The following is a 22173-nucleotide window of genomic DNA, read 5'->3' on the forward strand; positions in this document are numbered from 1 at the left end:
TTACTTAGTTGTTGCATTTCCCCTTCATAGAAAATGAAAATGAACATACACAGTACTGATAGAAGAAATAACCAATTCAGTAATAGCTCAAGTTCAGAACTATGCAGTGGTGTGATTTTTTTTTTTCTAGACTAACGACTTACTTTGGTCCATACATCATACAAAGACTACTGAAATAGCCACTTGTAAATCCTAGAACTACACCTCCAACAATGTAGATGTAATCATTCTCTATTAACACATCAAAAATTCTCTCTTCTGGCTTAAAATTACACATTAGGAAGAACGGAACAAGTAATCCTCGTATGGCCACTGGGATCCACACCCATTTATGTCCTGGCTAAAAATAAAATCATAAAAGATGAGAAGATAAAATAGAGATCAATATATATATTCTTCAAACAAAAAGAAAATAAATACCACTGTTTCTGTCTATTTTTTTTTTTTTTTAGTAAAAATCACTATTTCAGGGGTAACAACTTCATAACGGGTTGTAAATGTCAAACTTTCAGAGAAGATAGACCTTGTTATACATACTGATTATTTTTGCAGTAATCCAGTTTTCACCTATCTCTTAAATTTTTTGAAACGATGGCGATAAAATGACAAAATAAACAGCTGCACCCATATGATATGCCTGATGCTTTTTTTAAAGAATAAAGTTCAATATCTTCTCAATGTCATATCAGAAATTCATAAAATTTTGTTTTTATAGAAATCCAGGATAGTTTAACAAAGTTCTTTAAAATTTTAAAAACTTTTACCACAGAGTGAACGTAATTTTTCTTGGCAGAAAAAACTAAGTCCATTTATAAGTAAAATACGGAAAAACAGGGTTTTTTTTTAACAAAATTTAATTCTGGATACTATCTTATGATCACAAACAAACTATTGTCCAAGTTTGGTACAAATCCAGGATAGTTCAAGAAAGTTATTTAAACTTCAAAAACTTTAACCACAGAGTGAATATTTGTGGACACCGCCGCCTACGCCTACGGAATGTAGGATTGCTATGTCTGACTTTTCCGACAAAAGTGAAGGCTCGACAAAAACTAAAGGAAAGTTATCTCAATAGATATAAACCAGTCACCATAGTTTCATGATAACTGTTCAAAGCATTGTCCGAAATTGAAAAATCTCCCTTTTTGTCAAGCTTTCAATTTTGGTCAAAAAAGCGACAAAGTGATCATCCTACATTCCATCGGCGTCGTCAACGGCGTCCACAAATATTCAATCTGTGGTTAAAAGTTTTTCAAATTTTAATAACTTTCTTATACTCTTTTGGATTTGTACCAAACTTGGACAGAAGCTTGTTTATGATCAAAAGCTAGTATCTAGAAGGAAATTTTGTAAAAAAATAAATCTTTTCTGTATTTTACTTTTAAATGGACTTAGATTTTCTGCCAGATAACGACACATTCACTCTGTGGTTAAAGTTTTTAAAATTTTAATAACTTTCTTATACTATTTTGGATTTGTACCAAACTTGGGCAGAGGCTTGTTTATGCTCAAATGCTAGTATCTAGAAGGAAATTTTGTTTTCTTCCAGTTAACATTACATTCAGTCTGCAGTTAAATTTTTAAACAGTTATTGGATTCATAAACTATCCTAGATTTTTACCAAACATGGACAGAAGCTTCTTACAATCAAAAGATAGTATCAAGAGGAATATTTTTATTGATTTATTTCCTCTTTTTTGTTGAGCCTGTGATAAACAGAACCAGGTGCTCCGCAGGGCGCAGCTTTATACGACCGCAGAGGTCGAACCCTGAACAGTTGGGGCAAGTATGGACAAAACATTCAAGCCTGATACAGCTCTGAATTTGGATTGTGATCAATTTTTTGACATTACATGGGTTTTTTTTACACAAAACAAATGTCAATTAAAGATTTCTTCTTCAAACTTTTTAAATCTAAAATTAAATAGTTGACACAGCATAGGTTTCTGACACAGAATGAATGTGGTCTAATGAACTTAAAAGTTTTTTTTTGCCTTTGAGCAATTCACTATGCTGTTGAATATTAATCCTCTCTAAAAAATGTTTGAAGAAATTTTCTTTTTATTTATGAAATCTGAAATGAGAAAAATTTAACCCCCCCCCCCCTTTTTTTCACATCCCCGTTTCCCTTTTTCCAAAACTGATATCAATTCAAATTTCTAATGGAGTTTGCAACAATAACTACTCTTTTAAATACATCATAAAATATTAAAATGTAAAATAAAGTGCTTGTTATCACTGAATGGTAAAGATTGGTTGGTAGTAAAAGTGAATATACATTGTTTATTGTATAAAACAATAAAAAAAACTTCATCAGCATCATTTTATATTGGCAAATTTGCAATGAAGTTATTTACATAAAGTTATTGGCAAATAAAAATAGAAAATGACATCATAGTCATGTCTGGCAAATGTCCAACATACATTATCTAAAAACATTTTAGATAAGATAAGGAAAAAAAGCTTCATCAGCAACATTTTATATTGGCAAATTTCCAATGAAGTTATTTACATAAAGTTATTGGCAAATAAAAATAGAAAATGACATCATAGTCATGTCTGGCAAATGTCCAACATACATTATCTAAAAACATTTTAGATAAGATTAGGAAAAAGCTTCATCAGCAACATTTTATATTGGCAAATTTCCAATGAAGTTATTTACATAAAGTTATTGGCAAATAAAAATAGAAAATGACATCATAGTCATGTCTGGCAAATTTCCAACATATATTATCAACTACTATTCTATACAAAGAAAGATAACTCCAATTGAAAATTAATTGCTATTGCACAATATTGTGCAATTAGATATTTCTTGCTATTGTGCAATACTGTGCAATTGAAAATTTCTTGCTATTGCACAAGACTTGATATGGAATCCTGATTTGGACCAACTTGAAAACTGGGCCCATAATCAAAAATCAAAGTACATATTTAGATAAAGCATATCAAATAAGCCCAAGAATTTAATTTTTGTTAAAATCAAACTTAGTTTAATTTTGGACCCTTTGGACCTTAATGTAGACCAATTTGAAAACTGGACCAAAAATTAAGAATCTACATACACAGTTAGATTTGGCATATCAAAGAACCCATTTATTCAATTTTTGATGAAATCAAACAAAGTTTAATTTTGGACCCCCATTTGGACCAACTTGAAAACTAGGCCAATAATTAAAAATCTAAGTACATTTTTAAATTCAGCATATCAAAGAACCCCAAGGATTCATTTTTTGTTAAAATCAAACTAAGTTTAATTTTGGACCCTTTGGACCTTAATGTAGACCAATTTGAAAACGGGACCAAAAATTAAGAATCTACATACATAGTTAGATTCGGCATATCAAAGAACCCCAATTATTCAATTTTTGATGAAATCACACAAAGTTCAATTTTGGACTCTTTGGGCCCCTTATTCCTAAACTGTTAGGACCAAAACTCCCAAAATCAAACCCAACCTTCCTTTTATGGTCATAAACCTTGTGTTTAAATTTCATAGATTTCTATTTACTTATACTAAAGTTATGGTGCAAAAACAAAAAATAATGCTTATTTGGGCCCCTTTTTGGCCCCTAATTCATAAACTGTTGTGACCTCAACTCCAAAAATCAATCCCAACCTTCCTTTTGTGGTCATAAACCTTGTGTTAAAATTTCATTGATTTCTATTTACTTATACTAAAGTTATTGTGCGAAAACCAAGAATAATGCTTATTTGGGCCCTTTTTTGGCCCTTAATTCCTAAACTGTTGGAACCAAAACTCCCAAAATCAATCCCAACCTTCCTTTTGTGGTCATAAACCTTGTGTCAAAATTTCATAGATTTCTATTTACCTAAACTAAAGTTATAGTGCGAAAACCAAGAAAATGCTTATTTGGGCCCTTTTTGGCCCCTAATTCCGAAAATGTTGGGACCAAAACTCCCAAAATCAATCCCAACCTTCCTTTTGTGGTCGTAAACCTTGTGTTAAAATTTCATTGATTTCTATTCACTTTTACTAAAGTTAGAGTGCGAAAACTAAAAGTATTCGGACGACGACGACGACGACGACGCAGACGCCAACGTGATAGCAATATACGACCAAAAAATTAAAATTTTTGCGGTCGTATAAAAATTGAACCCAATTTTTTTAATCACATCCCCCTTTCCCTTATTCCAAAACTAATCTCAATTAAAATTTCTAATGGAGTTTGCAACAATAACTACTCATTTAAATACATCATAAAATATTAAGATGTAAAAAAACTGTTTGTTATCACTGAATGGTAAAGATTATTCTAATTTATCAGTTGGTAGTAAAAAGTGAATATACATTGTATATTGTATATAACAAAGATTTAAGTTGATTCTGGACAAAGAAAGATAACTCCAATTAAAAAAAAATCTTGCTATTGCACAATATTTTGCAATTAGATATTTCTTGCTTACTATTCTGGACAAAGAAAGATAACTCTAATTAAAAAAAAATTTGCTATTTCACAATATTGTGCAATTAGATATTTCTTGCCATTGCGCAATACTGTGCAATTGAAAAGACTTGCTATTGCACAATACTTAATATAATAATTTTAGATCCTGATTTGGACCAACTTGAAAACTGGGCCCATAATAAAAAATCTAAGTACTTTTTTGGATTCAGCATATCAAAGAACCCCAAGATTTCAATTTTTGTTAAAATCAGACTAAGTTTAATTTTGGACCCTTTGGACTTTAGTGTAGACCAATTTGAAAACAGGACCAAAAATGAAGAATCTACATACACAGTTAGATTTGGTATATCAAAGAACCCCATTTATTCAATTTTTGATGAAATCAAACAAAGTTTAATTTTGGACCCCGATTTGGACCAACTTGAAAACTGGGCCAATAATCAAGAATCTAAGTACATTTTTAGATTCAGCATATCAAAGAACCTAACTGATTCATTTTTTGTCAAAATCAAACTAAGTTTAATTTTGGACCCTTTGGACCTTAATGTAGACCAATTTGAAAACGGGACCAAAAGTTAAGAATCTACATACACAGTCATGACAGTTAGATTCGGCATATCAAAGAACCCCAATTATTCAATTTTGATGAAATCAAACAAAGTTTAATTTTGGACCCTTTGGGCCCCTTATAATGTTGGGACCAAAACTCCCAAAATCAATACCAACCTTCCTTTTATGGTCATAAACCTTGTGTTTAAATTTCATAGATTTCTATTTACTTATACTAACGTTATGGTGCGAAAACCAAGAAAAATGCTTATTTGGGTCCCTTTTTGGCCCCTAATTCCTAAACTGTTGGGACCTAAACTCCCAAAATCAATACCAACCTTCCTTTTGTAGTCATTAACATTGTGTTTAAATTTCATTGATTTCTATTTACTTAAACTAAAGTTATTGTGCGAAAACCAAGAATAATGCTTATTTGGGCCCTTTTTTGGCCCCTAATTCCTAAACTGTTGAAACCAAAACTCCCAAAATCAATCCCAACCGTTCTTTTGTGGTCATAAACCTTGTGTCAAAATTTCATAGATTTCTATTAACTTAAACTAAAGTTATAGTGCGAAAACCAAGAAAATGTTTATTTGGGCCCTTTTTGGCCCCTAATTCCTAAAATGTTGGGACCAAAACTCCCAAAATCAATACCAACCTTCCTTTTGTGGTCATAAACCTTGTGTTAAAATTTCATAGATTTCCATTCACTTTTACTAAAGTTAGAGTGCGAAAACTAAAAGTATTCGGACGACGACGCCAACGTGATAGCAATATACGACGAAAAATTTTTCAAATTTTGCGATCGTATAAAAAGTAGGCAAGACACTGGGTTTGCGATCCCTTACAAATCGTTTATGAATAAAATCACATAACTCTGAAGGTTAAGATCTATCAATATACCCAAGTTTCTTGCAAATTGGTAAAACTGTTTTTGAGTTACCGTCTGAAAAAACATGAAAATCTCTTTTTTTTATTGTAAAAAAAACCCAAAAAACTCAGAATTCTTAAAATCTAAAATTTATAAAAATGAAAGGGAGCTCACATAAAAGATATAAACAATTCACCAAAGTTTGATGTGAATTGATTAAAGTGTTTTAAAATGATTTATTGTCCAACATGTTGACGACAATCAGATAGACTGACAACAACGGTATCCCATAAAACGTAAACAAGCCTATTATAAAAGGGCATATTTAAGGGGCAATTACTTCAAAACATTAGGACAAAGTTTACAGACAGACAATTAGACAGCAGTCACAAAGTGATGGGTAACGCTCATATGGGTCTTTGCAATTTCATTTTATTTTCAGACAGGTAAATGTATTTATGGTTTCAGAACGGTGAATTCTACAATTATTTTTTTATGTATCATGGGCCATTGAGTTTTGATTTTCAGTAACTCATTCATATGTAGATAGGTTCGGAAAGGGACTGGATATCATTATATTGTTAATTGACAAATCTACTTACCACACGAATAAATTCTGAGGTCAAATTTCCCAAGAAAGCAAATAGATTAAAACTCAAGAAGCAGAATATTGGTGCCCAGTACTGGTCTGAAAATAAACAAATGTGCAATAGTAATTTATCAACCCAATAGCATACTATCAATGTATTATTCTAATGCAATTCGATTGTAACGATAATTTTCATCGGACACTGACAAATATTTTGAAGGGGTAAATTCCACTTTCTACAAATCTGTAACTAAGGAAGCCACCATTTTGAATTCTGATTTTTTTTTTTTTTTTTTGTATGTAATTTCTCACAAAATAAACATGAAAATCATCTTAGCCTCAAAATGTTCTTTTTGTCAATGTTGCAACCAATCTGAAGCGTACGAAAGGTATAAATATGTCCAGTGTGTATGTTTGACATCGTGAGTATACATATGACGTCAAATTGTTTAGTTGCTAAAGACAATGCAACAGTTTCGCAGACTTTTTCATTTCTGTCATTTTACACCAAAATAATATGTTGCATTAGAATGGAGATAACTGTATCGTATTTTAAGCCTTTTTAAAATTTACATTGGAAAAAACTATGTGAATTAAGTTTTTTTATCATTTATTGAACTTTTGATGTCATCCCTAAGTCAACCTTTAGACCCATCGCCTATTTTTGTTGTTGCTTTGTTTGGCTGCTGCCACCTTCTTTCCATATAGGTGCCTCTTCCTATTAAAACTTTTGAAAGTCCCATGTTCAACTATTTCACAACTTTTGTTACAGTGCTTATCAAATAGGCTTTGTCCTTTCACAATACCAATTGCTTTAATATATTTACTGATTTGCAGTTTGAATTCATCCCTACAAGCTGATCAACTGGTATATAAGTAAAGCTCATAGTAAGTGAAATGTTGTTCATATGAAGCAATTGACATGCAATTAAAAGGAATAAGAAATTCTATTTACCTTCCAATGGAAAATCTATTCTCTTTATATTGGCCCATACTCCTGGGAAAATTGCCAAGGTTACAAAAAAAGTAAACCATACACTCACAGCTTGTACCCAGATCTGTCAATATATTTATAGATTTTAATTATGCATTAATTTTACAGAAGCCCTTAAAAGCAATGATTATATTTTTCAAAGTTTGAACATTTTCGTTTAACAGAAATGAAAGCATATTTTACAAGAAATTTTACAATTCAGGTGTAAAAAACAACTTTGTACAGTATAAATGAATTAGAAAATTAATTTAAGCAAAATAAAAAAAAATTCTGTACACTTCCTCGTACAAAACAAATATCCAAATTAAGTCTTATTTTAAAAATCTGCATAACCATAACATAATAAATAAGTTTAATATTTATTGATTTATCTTGAACTTCCAAGTTTGTTAGACTTTAGGCGTTAAGATCTAAGAGCTCTTCATGTTGGGTCAATACATTTCTATTTTAATATTGTATGCTATTAAACTTCTTGACATCATATCATTAGTTTGGTTGCTGTCTCACTGGTTTTTACCCCAAATGTATATATCAACAAAAATATTTCTGATAATTTTGAATTGTTATATGACATTAATAATGACCATCATACCTTTTTGAAGACCATCAAATACATGCTACAAGTTTGTGAACAAGTCCTACTTGTATTATGGTGATGTTTCTGTTTCCTGGCAACCAGGTCTTTGTAATATTTGTAAAAATTCTGAAAAGATAAGTAATTTTGTTTTGGTTAAATTGTACGTGTATTAAACATACTAATCTTGCCCCTAAGGATTGGATAAATTTTCTTATTTCTTTTTACCAAAGCACTCAAGATATTGAAGATTCTTTAGTTTGACCATCATAGTTTACATTTGAAAGTTAACTATACAACATATGAAATTTCAAATGTTTTTGCTTATAGTTTTGCTTAATAAAGAAACTCTTGTTAAATATGACTGACTCATTACACAATAGACATTAATTCTTGACACTTGACCTATAGGCACCATGAAATACACAATAGACATTAATTCTTGACACTTGACCTATAGGCACCATGAAATACTTACATTTGCAATAAAGTTTCATACTTTTTCTCTCCACATATCAAGATTTAAGGGCATGTCTGTGATATTCAGTAATGATGGTCAATAAGAATAATGTGTATATCACAAAAGCAAAGTTATCTTTTAAATTAGCAGAAATGAAAGCATTTGCATAAAACATTATAAATGTATTAAGAAATCAAAGAGCAGATTGCTCTGAGGGATACGATTGCCGTTGTTTCATTGACACATGTATACATGTAGCTGGATAATATTATTTTCAAAACTAATTCAACTGCACATTTAAAATAGTTACAAAATAGCCAATCACGGATAAAAGTGTATGAACAATGTAATCAGGCCTATGTTTTATTTTTGTACTATCAATTCCAAGTTTACTTTCCACAGCAGCCACTGAGACTCAGACTAAGAGAAGGTATTTCACTTCGTATCATCACCTATTTTCCTAAGTTAATTCTAGGAGGAACCCCATTCCTAACTCTTTAAATATTTAATTTCCTTTGGGTCAGTGATCATGACTCCTTTCCGTACACATTTATCGGTTTGAAATGCGATCGTTTTTAATATAAAAGACGTTTATTGACAGAAAGTGTTGTTTTGATTCAGAATTCACGGAAGTTACTTCCGGAAGGGAGACAACTCGAAACGATAATATGGAAGACTCCATTTCGCCTGAAGGGCTGTTCTATGATGAGGACTAAATTTATTTTAATTTAAATGATGCACATGATTTAAAATTATGCAACAACAATAACCTTCAATAGCAGACAAACATAGAAAATATCCCATGAGTTATAAATTAATTAATTGAGTGGAGAATCCAGAGCAACCATTCAATCTAAAACCCCTTGAAGTCAAGAAAACTATACACATGCGCATAATTTCCAAAACAAACCCTGGAGCAAGAACGTATATTAAATGTTTATTAAACGACCTAGATGGTTCTCTATTTCTTTATGGAAGTACAACCTCAAATATCAGTTTCATAACGGTAACATATAAGAAAAACTCCACTTAAGTTCTTAAATGACAGAAATAGATTTATCGGAATTCAGAGAACTCTCGCATTTTATCAAAACTGGGAATTCCCTCTGATGTGTTTCTAAATTTATAAAAATACTAAATATAAATACTGCTTAATTCTGAGGACTTTCCGTGTTGTTTAAAACACGCATATAAGTCAAGGGAATTATCAAACATGAAGATTATGAAAAGAACATTATAGGAAAGTTGTTTAAGTTCAATCCCTTTGTTTGTTTTTACCTTTTAAAGCAAGACAATCATAAGAATCTGAGAAGTTCCTTAATGTTTAGAATAAAACGATTGACGTGAGGGCAATGCTCTGAGCCACCGGTATAAGTCTACAGGTTGCTTGAAAGCAATCGTATCCCAAAAACAACTGCATTTGGAATTTACATTAGGCCATAGCTAAGTAACTTTCACTTCAGTCAATTTTAGAGAAAGACCACACATTTAATTTGTTTATATTTTTTTAAATTATTTTTTAGAGAAGCTCATAGTTTATTGGGTATGAAGTCATTTCACATTTTACAGAAAAAAACCTTGCAATTAAGCTGTAATTTAACAAATCATCAGAGAAGATACCTCTTCTATATTTTTTTTTCTCAACTGATATTTAACATTAGTATAATCTGTGCATTTTGTTTGGGGTACGTAGCAAGCCAATAAAAAGACTTGAAAAAAAGAAGAGGCATCTGCTGTAGCATTTTCAGACATTAATATATCAATAGATGTTAGGTTTATAAAAACAGATAGAATCAAATGTGTTGACTTACTTATCCATAAAGGTAAGTGCAAGTTATTACAGCTATCTCTACAAGAATACATGGATCTATACTAATTAAATAACACTATTGAAGTTGGATGGCTGGCTGGTGTTCAGTATAATGATAATTATTGCACCATGTTCAAACATCACAAAATTTCTAGAAGGCATCTTGTCTGAATTTAACAGTTATATGAATGAATAATCCAGAATAAGGTTTTAACAATACCATCCAGCAGATTGTCAAATCAACCAATAGGGATTTATTTTTTTTAATCATTGCACATGATAACTGATTCGTTTGCATCAGAACAGGTCATTCATTTAAGTGAATGAATTAAAACATTGTAATTTGCACTGAATTTGATTAAGCATGGACATCTATCTCAGCATTCATTATGTTATTATTGGTTTGTTACCATTGACAAAATTTACATTTTCTTGTTAAAAACAAATATGTCTAATAGTACTTACAGTTACAGGAAGAAGGAAGTATGCATCAAAAGCTACCAACAAGATAACAATAGCCGTAACAAAATAGTAGATAGCCTGGGTTCTAGGATCAGGAGCCACTGAAATGAATAGTATGTGTAGGCCATAAATTATAAGTTCTACTTGTTTCAAAAGTTGCTTTACAAAAGTTCTGTCAAATATTACACTTTATCATTAATGAGAATAGTTCAGAAAGGAACTTGTTATAGGTTTAAAATGAATAATTGTTTTCCTTAATTAGCAAAAATGTAGAATGACATAAGGACATTGATAATTTACTTTGTCAATTTCAACACAATAGAAATTCAGGGACTTAACTTTTGCCTGGATGCTACCTCCAATTGATCAATTAAAGCTTACTAAATTTTCAAAATAATTCATCTTAAGCAAGTTTAAATATGGTAGAAGGTATATCCACTAAAAAAATCCTAGTTTTAGTGGATTTTTCAATTATTATTATACTAATGGACAGTGTGGCAATCAGATGTTATATTTTTTTAGCTTTGACATATATACAAACATGATAGGATCAACATGGAAATGAAAGACGATTGTTGTAAGATTGTTGGAAATATATCTTAAAACTACAACTGATTTTGTACAGATTTTATCTTTAACTTACATGCCAAGCAAACAAGGTTAATTACTGCAATGAATACACCAGACAAGTTCTGAAAAAGAACATATGTTTTTAATTTAAATATACATTGACAAACATCAAACTATGCAGAAACAAAAGACAAAACAACTTTATTTTTGAACATCAACTTAATATTTCATCTTGTTCTATTGTGTATGATTGAGAATTGGTTCTCCAGAAACTTTTTTTGTCATTTCATTACAGTTAAATTAATACTTTTGAAGAATTTGTAATCACAAAACTTAATTCTCAATATGTTGAGCCTTTGTGTGAACTTTTTATATTTTTTTACATCATTTTATATGAAAATGAACATTCAATAAATATTAAACAAGAATGTGTCCCAAGTACACGGATGCCCCATCCGCACTATCATTTTCTATTGTCAGCGGACCGTGAAAATAGGATAAAATCTCTAATTTGGCATTAAAATTAGAAAGATCATATAATGAGGAACATGTGTACTAAGTTTCAAGTTGATTGGACTTTAACTTCATCAAAAACTACCATGACCAAAAACTTTAACCTTAAGCGGGACAGACAGACGGACGAACAAACAAACAGACGGATGCACAGACCAGAAAACATAATGCCCCTCTACTATCATAGGTGGTGCATAAAAACAACCCGATATATTTTATTTGTACTTTTGTAAAATGAAGATGAATCTTTTTTTTAAATTATGCTGTATGTAAAGTAATTTTGGGTGGCCATTATATAAGCGAACACGTTGCATAATTACACCTTCTAAAGAATGCTGTATTTTGATTGGTTGGTAGACAGTGTATTTTACGCATGTTCTAACATTTTTTCTCTCATTTCAAACGAATTTGCATGTTTTTCACCACTGCCAGTGAATTTGCCTCAAATTCCCCTCTATGACGTGGTATTTGCCATTTAGGATTCCTTTTTTACCCTCACGAGCCACTTCCCGCAAAAAATATTCGGATATGACATTACATAGAGACAGCGTTAACAAGTATAAGTACATGTATAATTATCTCGGTATTATGACAGTGTAAAAATTAACCATAAACATGTTTAAGAATTACGTCTTACTAGTAAACAAATATTTCCTTTCACCATACATTACAGAGAATTTCAATCAAAATCTATTCGGTGTAATTAAACAAATATATCATGTTATGGAGAGGTATTTGCTAAAAATACCATTCAATAACATGATAATCTGTTCATAATCATCATCTGTAAAAGTCTATGTAAAGTTAGTTTATGCTAAATCCCCAAAATGATATGTCTGCTGTTTTATCTTTTCAATAACTAAATTATCAAGGGTTTTAAATTTTTGTTGTTCAAATTTTATTTGTAGTTACGTACATTTCCTAATACTATGGCATTGGTATACTTCATTGGTAAGATGGCTGCTAAACCAAAAGTACTGTTCTGATATACACCAGTCGCCACTACAATAAATAAAATTTTTATTCATCATCTCAAATCATGTACATTTTAAAATTACATAAAAGAATGTTAAAAAATACATATATTTCCTGCTGTGCTCTTAAAAGTAAAATTACAAAAATACTGAACTCTGAGGAAGATTCAAAACGGAGTCTGTAATCAGATGGCAAAATCAAAAGCTCATACACATCAAAAAAATATATAACAACTTTCATATTCCTAATATGGTATCATCATTTTCCGCTGTAGAAAACCTGGTTTTATAACTAGCTAAACTTCTCACTTGTATGACAGTTGCATAAAATTCCATTATATTCACAACAATGTGTGAAAAAAATGAAAAACACAAACAGACATAATAGGACTGGAATCAACATCTCTTTCATGTCTTCATGTTTTATTGACAGCTATGTCAGTTATTTATTTAGTGCATTGGTCACTATGGAATTATGTGATTTCCCTGTCATATAATTACAGAAATAAATACATGTACTCAAATTTCTGACCTCTGATGTATTATAACAATCAGTATTGTCAAAAAAAAAATGACCGAAATGACATGGAAAAATTTCCAGATCCTTGACTCAAGATGTATTTATGACTGTGTATCAAAAAGAAATGAGAACCATTTCACTTGTTTTTAATACTATTTTCCAATATCTTAATTCTGTGACTGATTGTTAGTTCTGCTGGTAATGTAATAGCTTGTAGTTGGGTCAGATTGTTCTACTTTCGATTGCCTTTTAATAATGTCATCTAGAAATACAAAACAGATGAAGCCTACACTTATTAAAACTTGATCAGTTGAGCCAGGGTTCTCGCTAAGGATTTTTGAAGGCGAGTCCAGGGACTCATCATTTTTAGCCATGATGAGTCCAACAGAAAGAAGAAAATATTTTATTGCAATATAATGTAATATTTTAGTCTAATTTCCTAACAAAGCAATGAAATGACATTAAATTCAGATAACTTTTACACTTTTGCTATAAAATGATGATATTTGTGTTTAACTGTGTTCAGTTTATACAAAATATTTCAATCTTGATGCATCTGTGGACTCACCAGTTTTGAAAATAGTGAGTCCAGACAGATTTTGATGAGTCCAGGACTCATGGACTCGCCTTAGTGAGAACCCTGTGAGCAATATGGTATAAAAGTATCTTACAAAGACAAAAACTTTAAACTCAACCATTGACATTACTTTAAGAGATTTTAAACATTTAGTCCTGACATATATAACTTACTGTTTAGAACTGCAGCCATTATCATTGTGATATAGAAGAATTCAACTGACCCTAAAAAAATAATTAAATATATGTCATTATAAATGTATATGAAAACCAGATGCTCTGCAGGGCGCAGCTTTATACGACCACAGAGGTTGAACCCTGAACGGTTGGGGCAAGTATGGACACAACATTCAAGCTGGATTCAGATCTAAATTTGGATTGTGATTAAATAGTTGACACAGCATAGGTTTCTGACACAGAATGAATGTGGTCTAATGAAATTAAAATATTTTTTTTGCCTTTGAGCAATTCACTATGCTGTTGAAAAAATGTTTGAAGAAATTTTCTTTTTATTTATGAAAACTGAAATAAGAAAAATTTAACAACCCCCCCCCCCCCCACCCCCCCCTGCCGTTTTTTTTTCACATCCTCCTTTCCCTTTTTCTAAAACTGATCTCAATTCAAATTTCTAATAGAGTTTGCAACAATAACTACTCATTTAAATACATCATAAAATATTAAAATGTAAAATAAAGTGCTTGTTATCACTGAATGGTAAAGATTGTTTTAATTTATCAGTTGGTAGTAAAAGTGAATATACATTGTATATTGTATAAAACAATGATTTAAGTTGATTCAACTACTATTCTGGACAAAGAAAGATAACTCAAATTGAAAATTTCTTGCTATTGCACAATATTGTGCAATTAGATATTTCATGCTATTGCGCAATACTGTGAAATTGAAAATATTTGCTATTGCACAATACTGTGCAATTGAAGATTTCTTGCTATTGCGCAATAGTGGCAATTGAAAATTTCTTGCTATTGCACAATATTGTGCAATTAGATATTTCATGCTATTGCGCAATACTGTGCAATTGAAAATATTTGCTACTGCACAATACTGTGCAATTGAAGATTTCTTCCTATTGCGCAATAGTGGCAATTGAAAAATTCTTGCTATTGCACAATATTGTGCAATTGAAGATTTCTTGCTATTGCTGAATACTGTGCAATTGAAAATTTCTTGCTATTGCACAATACTTTATATAATAATTTTGGATCCTGATTTGAACCAACTTGAAAACTGATCCCATAATCAAAAATCTAAGTACATGTTTAGATTCAGCATATCAAAAAAGCCCAAGAATTCAATTTTTGTTAAAATCAAACTTAGTTTAATATTGGACCCTTTGGACTTTAATGTAGACCAATTTGAAAACGGGACCAAAAATTAAGAATCTACATACACAGTTAGATTTGGCATATCAAAGAACCCCAATTATTCAATTTTTGATGAAATCAAACAAAGTTTAATTTTGGACCCCGATTTGGACCAACTTGAAAACTGGGCCAATAATCAAAAATCTAAGTACATTTTTAGATTCAGCATATCAAAGAACCCCAAGGATTCAATTTTTGTTAAAATCAATCTTAGTTTAATTTTAGACCCTTTGGACCTTAATGTAGACCAATTTGAAAATGGGACCAAAAATAAAGAATCTACATACACAGTTAGATTCGGCATATCAAAGAACCCCAATTATTCAATTTTTGATGAAATCAAACAAAGTTCAATTTTGGACCCTTTGGACCCCTTATTCCTAAACTGTTGGGACCAAAACTCCCAAAATCAAAGCCAACCATCTTTTTATGGTTATAAACCTTGTGTTTAAATTTCATAGATTTCTATTTATTTATACTAAAGTTATGGTGCGAAAACCAAGAATAATGCTTATTTGGGCCCCTAATTCCTAAACTGTTGGGACCTCAACTCCCAAAATCAATCTCAACCTTCCTTTTGTGTTCATAAACCTTGTGTTTAAATTTTATTGATTTCTATTTACTTATACTAAAGTTATTGTGCGAAAACCAAGAATAATGCTTATTTGGGCCCTTTTTTGGCCCCTAATTCCTAAACTGTTGGAACCAAAACTCCCAAAATCAATCCCAACCTTACTTTTGTGGTCATAAACCTTGTGTCAAAATTTCATAGATTTCTATTTACTTAAACTAAAGTTATAGTGTGAAAACCAAGAAAATGCTTATTTGGGCCCTTTTTGGCCCCTAATTCCTAAAATGTTGGAACCAAAACTCCCAAAATCAATCCCAACCTTCCTTTTGTGGTCATAAACCTTGCGTTAAAATTTCATAGATTTCTATTCACTTTTACTAAAGTTAGAGTGCGAAAACTAAAAGTATTCGGACGACGACAACGATGACGACGACGCCAACATTGTACCAATATACGACCAAAAAAATTTTCATTTTTGCGGTCGTATAAAAATAAAAACCTTTTATAATGACTTACTTATTTTTTCATACATTTATACAATCATTTTATTTCTTTCTGGATGAAACTGATAATTACTAGAGGGAGATTTTCAGAACAGTGTAATGAGATGTTGATACAAATACTGTCCAAAAAACCATTGCTTCTTTATTTAATATATCATATCATAAATAATTACATGTATATGTTCCAGACCATATGAGTATTTGGACCGTACGCGTACGGTCCGGACCGTATACGTATACTCGTACGGTCCGACCATACGCGTACGGTCGGACCGTATGAGTATACTCGTAAGGTCCAGTACGAGCTGACCATACATGTTATTTGATCATATGGGTTAAATTGAAACAAGCATTTATCACAATCTTTATTTTTAGTTTTACAAATTGTTATTGATAATTTATTATAATTAGATAGATAAAATGAACAAACGAACAATTGAAATTAAGTTTTTGTTTAATTTTATATCTGAATCCCATTTTGGTACTCTCGCCCAAGGTGACACAATTCAAGTAACGTAATATTTTTTACATTTTCATGTATGCAGTTTATGCATTTTTTGGTAAAGTTGCTAAATATTCTAAAACAATTGACCTCCCACATTATGTTTACTTCCGATATCTTCAATTTCATTGATCATAATTCAATTAATGTACATGTATTACTGATCGACAAGCTTAATACAAGAGACTAACAGATTTAATTAGCGTGAATTTAAAAAAAGTTAAAATATAAAGTTTTTGTTTCAATTACAATTGAACTTTTTTAGATTAATTTGATAGTTAAGTTATGTTGATCTGCTATATGCATTTGTAACTAATAAACTTGACCAACTTTTTAATATTAGTCCGACCGTACGCGTACGGTCCGACCGTATGAGTATTTTGAAAAAGTACGCATACGGTCCAGACCGTACGCGTACGGTCCAAATACTCATACGGTCTGGAACATATACACATCAAATATGTGTTTTGGGTTTCTTCAAATGTTGGTTTAAAGAGTATCTGATGAAGGTCATCAGTGCAATGGACACTAATTAAATTCATCCTTTTTTTAATACAAATGTACATTTCTGAACAATTCAGAGATTACCTGTTTTACAATAGAATGGGTCTGTTACACAATCTTGAATTGTGATTATATACAAATCAATTAGTGCAGTGTATATGTGTAGTTATTTAGTTATATCACTTACAAGTTGAACTGTCCAGCATGGCTAGTACAACAGTACCAATAAAAATCATGGTCATAATCACTATGGAGATAGCTATCCTTCTTGGAGAGGCTTGTCTGCAAAAATAAATTATAGTTTCTACTAACAATCATATAGATTGTACTTGATCTAAATTTTAAAGAATGTAGAACAGTTTCAAATCAAAGTCTTTACCTTTTGGAGACAGAATTATTTTGTCAACAAGAATGTGTCCAAAGTACATGGATGTCCCACTCACACTATCCTTTTCCATGTTCCATGGACCGTGAAATTGGGTAATAATTTAATTTGGTTTTAAAATTAGAAGGATTATACTATAGGGAACATATGTACTAAGTTTCAAGTTGATTGGACTTCAATTTCATCAAAAACTACCTTGACCAAAAACTTTAACCTGAAACTCCCACTTTCATTTTCTATGTTCAGTGGACCGTGAAATTGGGGTCAAAAGTATAATTTGGCTTTAAAATTAGAAAGATCATATCATAAGCAACAAGTGTACTAAGTTTCAAGTTGATTGGACTTCAGCTTCATCAAAAACTACCTTGATCAAAAACTTTAACCTGAACGGACGCACAGACGGACGATTGACCCAACAGAAAACATAATGCCCCTCTACTATTGTAGGTGAGGCATAAAAACTTAAGTTGAATTTGGCTTTTTGAGAACTTTGGTTCAAAAAGACAGAAGTGCTGTCTAAAAAGAATTAGGACTACTAAAACAAGAATGTGTCCCCAGTACACAGATGCCCCATCCGAACTATCATTTTCTATGTTTAATAGACTGTGAAAATGGGGGAATATCTCTAATTTGGCATTAAAATTGAAAAGATCATATCATAGGGAGCATGTGTAGTAAGTTTCTAGTTGATTAGACTTCAACTTCATCAAAACTACCTCAACCAAAAACTTTAACCTGGGACGAACGGACGAACAGATGAACGAGCGAACAGACAAACGAACGAATGGATGCACAGACCAGAAAACATAAAATGCCCATAATTGGGGCATAAAAAATTAAAACCTATTTGTGTAACATAATTGTAGATTTATTAAGTGCAATTAATTTGTAGATTTAATAAAAGCAATGTTCAGAAAGAAATGTTCATACCCTCCACACTGGACGAATGCGTTAACTCCACTCATGATGAAGTTTGGAATTTGTGATGCTATGCCAATCGAGAACATAAAATTTGATCGCAAGTTATTCACTTCTGTTGTGTTTTCAGCCAATTTGTAGTTTTCAAAGTACTGTAAAAGATATATTAAGATTTATCAAATATTGTACAAGAAAATATTTGAATGATAAGAAAGAGATCTTCAATTAAACCTTTCATGCAATTATAGTGTTTTCTGCAGCTCTTGAAAAGGGCATGGTAATTTTTTTCTAAGAGGGCACTCTTTACCTAGATATAATGCACTGTTATGAAGAGCAATTTAATTGAATTATGGATAGAGATTTAATTGAATAAACAATTTTTTTCATATTTATTGGTAGGAAATATTGATATTTTTTTAAAAATAAAGTTATTAATTGAATTCTTTTTGTAATAGAATTATCACGTCTAGACCCAGCTAATAAAATCTTGATAATGTTGATAGTGTAACTGCCTAAGTACCAAACATATTTTGTACATAAATTAGGCTTTAAGTTTCCTCGTTTGAATTGCTTTAAATTTATCATTTCCCTGCCTTCTAGAGCTTGTGGTATGGGTTTTGATCAGAGTAACCATTAGTTACTAGCTTCTAAATCATTTGGTCCCTGGTGGAGAGTTGTCTTATTGGCAATCATACCACATCTTCTTTAATACTTTCAAATGGCAAGTATAACATAAAATTTATCTTTTAAGTTGAATTAATACCATTAGTCAAAACTAGTAGTAATAACTATGCTTGTGTGTTTATTTTTTGGGGTCTTTATGTTACAGTTAAGATCCTAATTATAAACTTACCGCTTGAGCATTGATTAACATATTCCATGGCATCAAAATACCAATACCATGAACCAACATGATGAAGAACACAATACGATATCTGAAACACAAGAGTTTAAATGTTATATTCATCACAGTCATATTGATGGTATCAAAATACCAATACTGAAAAAAAAATATAAATAAAAACTAAATGAAAAATGAATCAAGACTTGGTCACAAAAAGCATCATATTTGTACCAGTAAAATTTTAGTCTGTAAATCATTAATTTATTAGTTGTAATTGGCTTTGAATTAGCCTCATTAAATGCAAGTACTTTTAGACACTAAACTATTATTTGTCTGTTTGTTTTTTTCTTTTTAAGCATGTGGCATTGTCAGTTTATTTTCAATCTATGAGTATGAATGTCCCTCTTGTACCTTTCGCCCCTCTTTCACATTAGCTCTATAGATAGAATCAATCTGATGAGTCAAACCAAATTACCATCACAGTGTCTGAAATTCTGTAGGGTAAAGGGATACCACATAAATACATATTAGGCCAAAAAAATAAAAATGTCTGTTTAAAGTTACATCATCAAAATAAAAAGGGTAGGTAGGTTGGTATTTCCATTTTATTTTTTGCAACATGATTTTGAGTTGTGCGGTCTGTCTTGCTGTGTTCCAAGTTGTCCATGGGTCGAGTTTACCAATATTTTTAATGATTGGATTATTTCCCTTGGTTATTGGTTGGAAAAAAATGGCGGCGAAGTTTTTATTTCATTACACGAGTTGCGAGTTTCCTTAAAACAGCTGTCATATTCACGATTGTGATCATTGGGATATTTCAGGCAATTGATTAAATTTATTGGCAACCCTTACTTCGCTTTTGACACAAATTCTGTTAATTTTTCACTTTACTACGGAAATAAAATGGCTTAGGGTCTGCACTTAATTTAGGGTCGATCGGGTAACCGTAAACAGACTTATATTTTTTTTGGCCTTACCTGTCTGGAGGAGCATTTTCTTCTGAAGGATCTAATTCGTCAAATTCTTCTGGGTTTCTGTTCAGGGAATCTAACCCTGGTTCCAATTTTACAGGTGGCAAGAAAGCATCTTTATCATCATCCCCTAAAACTAGAATTATTTAAACATATAGAATAAATGTTTAATAATATGTCTGACAGTATATATTCCAAACAAAATAAATGTGAGCTTACTAATAAGCTTAAATTATTTGGTTAACAGGAAGAAGGTAAGCAATGCATCACAGAGTATAACATGCTACAGAGTAGGGCACCTGATGTTCAGTGGTTGTCGTTTGTTGATGTGGTTTATAAGTGTTTCTTGATTTTTATACAGATTAAACCGTTGGTGTTCCTGTTTGAATTGTGCTACACTAGTCATTTTTGGGGCTCTTTATAGCTTGCTGTTCAATGTGAGTCAAGGCTCCATGTTAAATACCGAAATTTGACCTATAATGGTTTATTTTACAAATTACGACTTGGATGGAGAGTTGTCTCATTGGCACTCTTACCACATCATCTTACATCTATAAGATAAAGTTTGATACCAAATTGCAATAAGTTCTGATTTGTGCTCCTGAGAACAATGTAACAAATATCATTTACTGTCCTTATGAATAAGAATATGTAAGTATTCTATTAAAATGAAGTAGGACACCTGATACATTTAAGGAATATTTGATAAGTAGTTCCTGGAAAAGTTGTTACGAAATATTTGGGACACAAGGGATGAAAGTTTTGAAATAAATGGCACAGTGCCTGAGAAGTTGCAGTAATCACCAATACATTCATGCCACGAAACGTTCTCCACCTTGTGAATAATTTTTCAATATAAGAAAATTTGGACAACTTTAAGGTAGCACAATACAAAGATTTTTCATCCCCAAACAGACATCTTTAAAACTGATGTAATTCCACTCATCTTTCTTTCAATTTTATAAATGAGGTACCAAAAGAAAGAAGAAGGATTAATAAACTTTCAAATTGTGATACTTTCATTATGACATAATTATTACATAATTAATTGTTATGTAATAAGTTGCCATATTGTGATGTCCATACTTGAATGAATTTAGCTTCTTTGTTATTTATAGCATCCCAATTTTCAGTCAGGGGACTTACTTACTTAAATAAGTGATTTTCTAAATCACTGATTCAAGTAACATTATTTCCATAAAGGTTGGAAGTTAGAGTTGTCTTTCTTTAATAATCACCTATTTAAGTAGTACAAATTAATCACTAGAAGTGATTTAATTTTATTGTAGCTTTAAATATAGAATACTTATGATCCAGGGACTAATTTTGTTTCTAAACTTATCAGAACCAACATCTGTGTTGTCTAGGATGACCAGGTCATTTCAGGTGATGACCTTGTACTGAATCTAGGATAATGACATAAAAATCACTTATTTAAGTATCAGACCTCAATTTCCTTCCCAAAAATCACTTCCTTAAATATCATTCTTTTAATAACCCCCACTAATTTCAACACCCCCGAACAGTGAAATTTTTATCACGAACAGTAGAATTTTATTACATAATCTGAAAGATGAAACCTTGAACTTCACAGGAAAAATACTCCCACTGCTGGGAAAAATCTTTTAAGAAAGTATCAGTTCATTATGTAAAGCCATTATTATAGCATTTTTTCAACTAAAATAGATTTTTCAG

The 22173-nt window shown here is 31.1% G+C and overlaps 1 protein-coding gene across 4 annotated transcripts in view; it reads right to left on the bottom strand.

Moving 5' to 3' along the window:
* LOC143071759 (equilibrative nucleoside transporter 1-like) overlaps positions 1–22173 on the bottom strand; it is a 45575-nt gene that overhangs the window by 8342 nt on the left and 15060 nt on the right. For 2 of the 4 annotated variants that reach the window (XM_076246315.1, XM_076246314.1), the window contains exons 3-14: positions 20485–20614; positions 19517–19598; positions 18676–18815; positions 17548–17642; positions 14070–14120; positions 12742–12827; positions 11386–11434; positions 10746–10843; positions 8029–8139; positions 7398–7500; positions 6456–6541; positions 144–340 (exon numbers count right to left, since the gene is read on the bottom strand). In XM_076246315.1, coding sequence (XP_076102430.1) covers positions 144–340; positions 6456–6541; positions 7398–7500; positions 8029–8139; positions 10746–10843; positions 11386–11434; positions 12742–12827; positions 14070–14120; positions 17548–17642; positions 18676–18815; positions 19517–19598; positions 20485–20614 — 1228 coding nt within the window. The remainder of the gene's footprint in view (positions 1–143; positions 341–6455; positions 6542–7397; positions 7501–8028; positions 8140–10745; positions 10844–11385; positions 11435–12741; positions 12828–14069; positions 14121–17547; positions 17643–18675; positions 18816–19516; positions 19599–20484; positions 20615–22173) is intronic. The other 2 variants (XM_076246317.1, XM_076246316.1) reach the window with 1 other exon arrangement.

The sequence above is a fragment of the Mytilus galloprovincialis genome, chromosome 4 (assembly GCF_965363235.1).
Source record: "Mytilus galloprovincialis chromosome 4, xbMytGall1.hap1.1, whole genome shotgun sequence".
Classification (NCBI taxonomy): domain Eukaryota; kingdom Metazoa; phylum Mollusca; class Bivalvia; order Mytilida; family Mytilidae; genus Mytilus; species Mytilus galloprovincialis.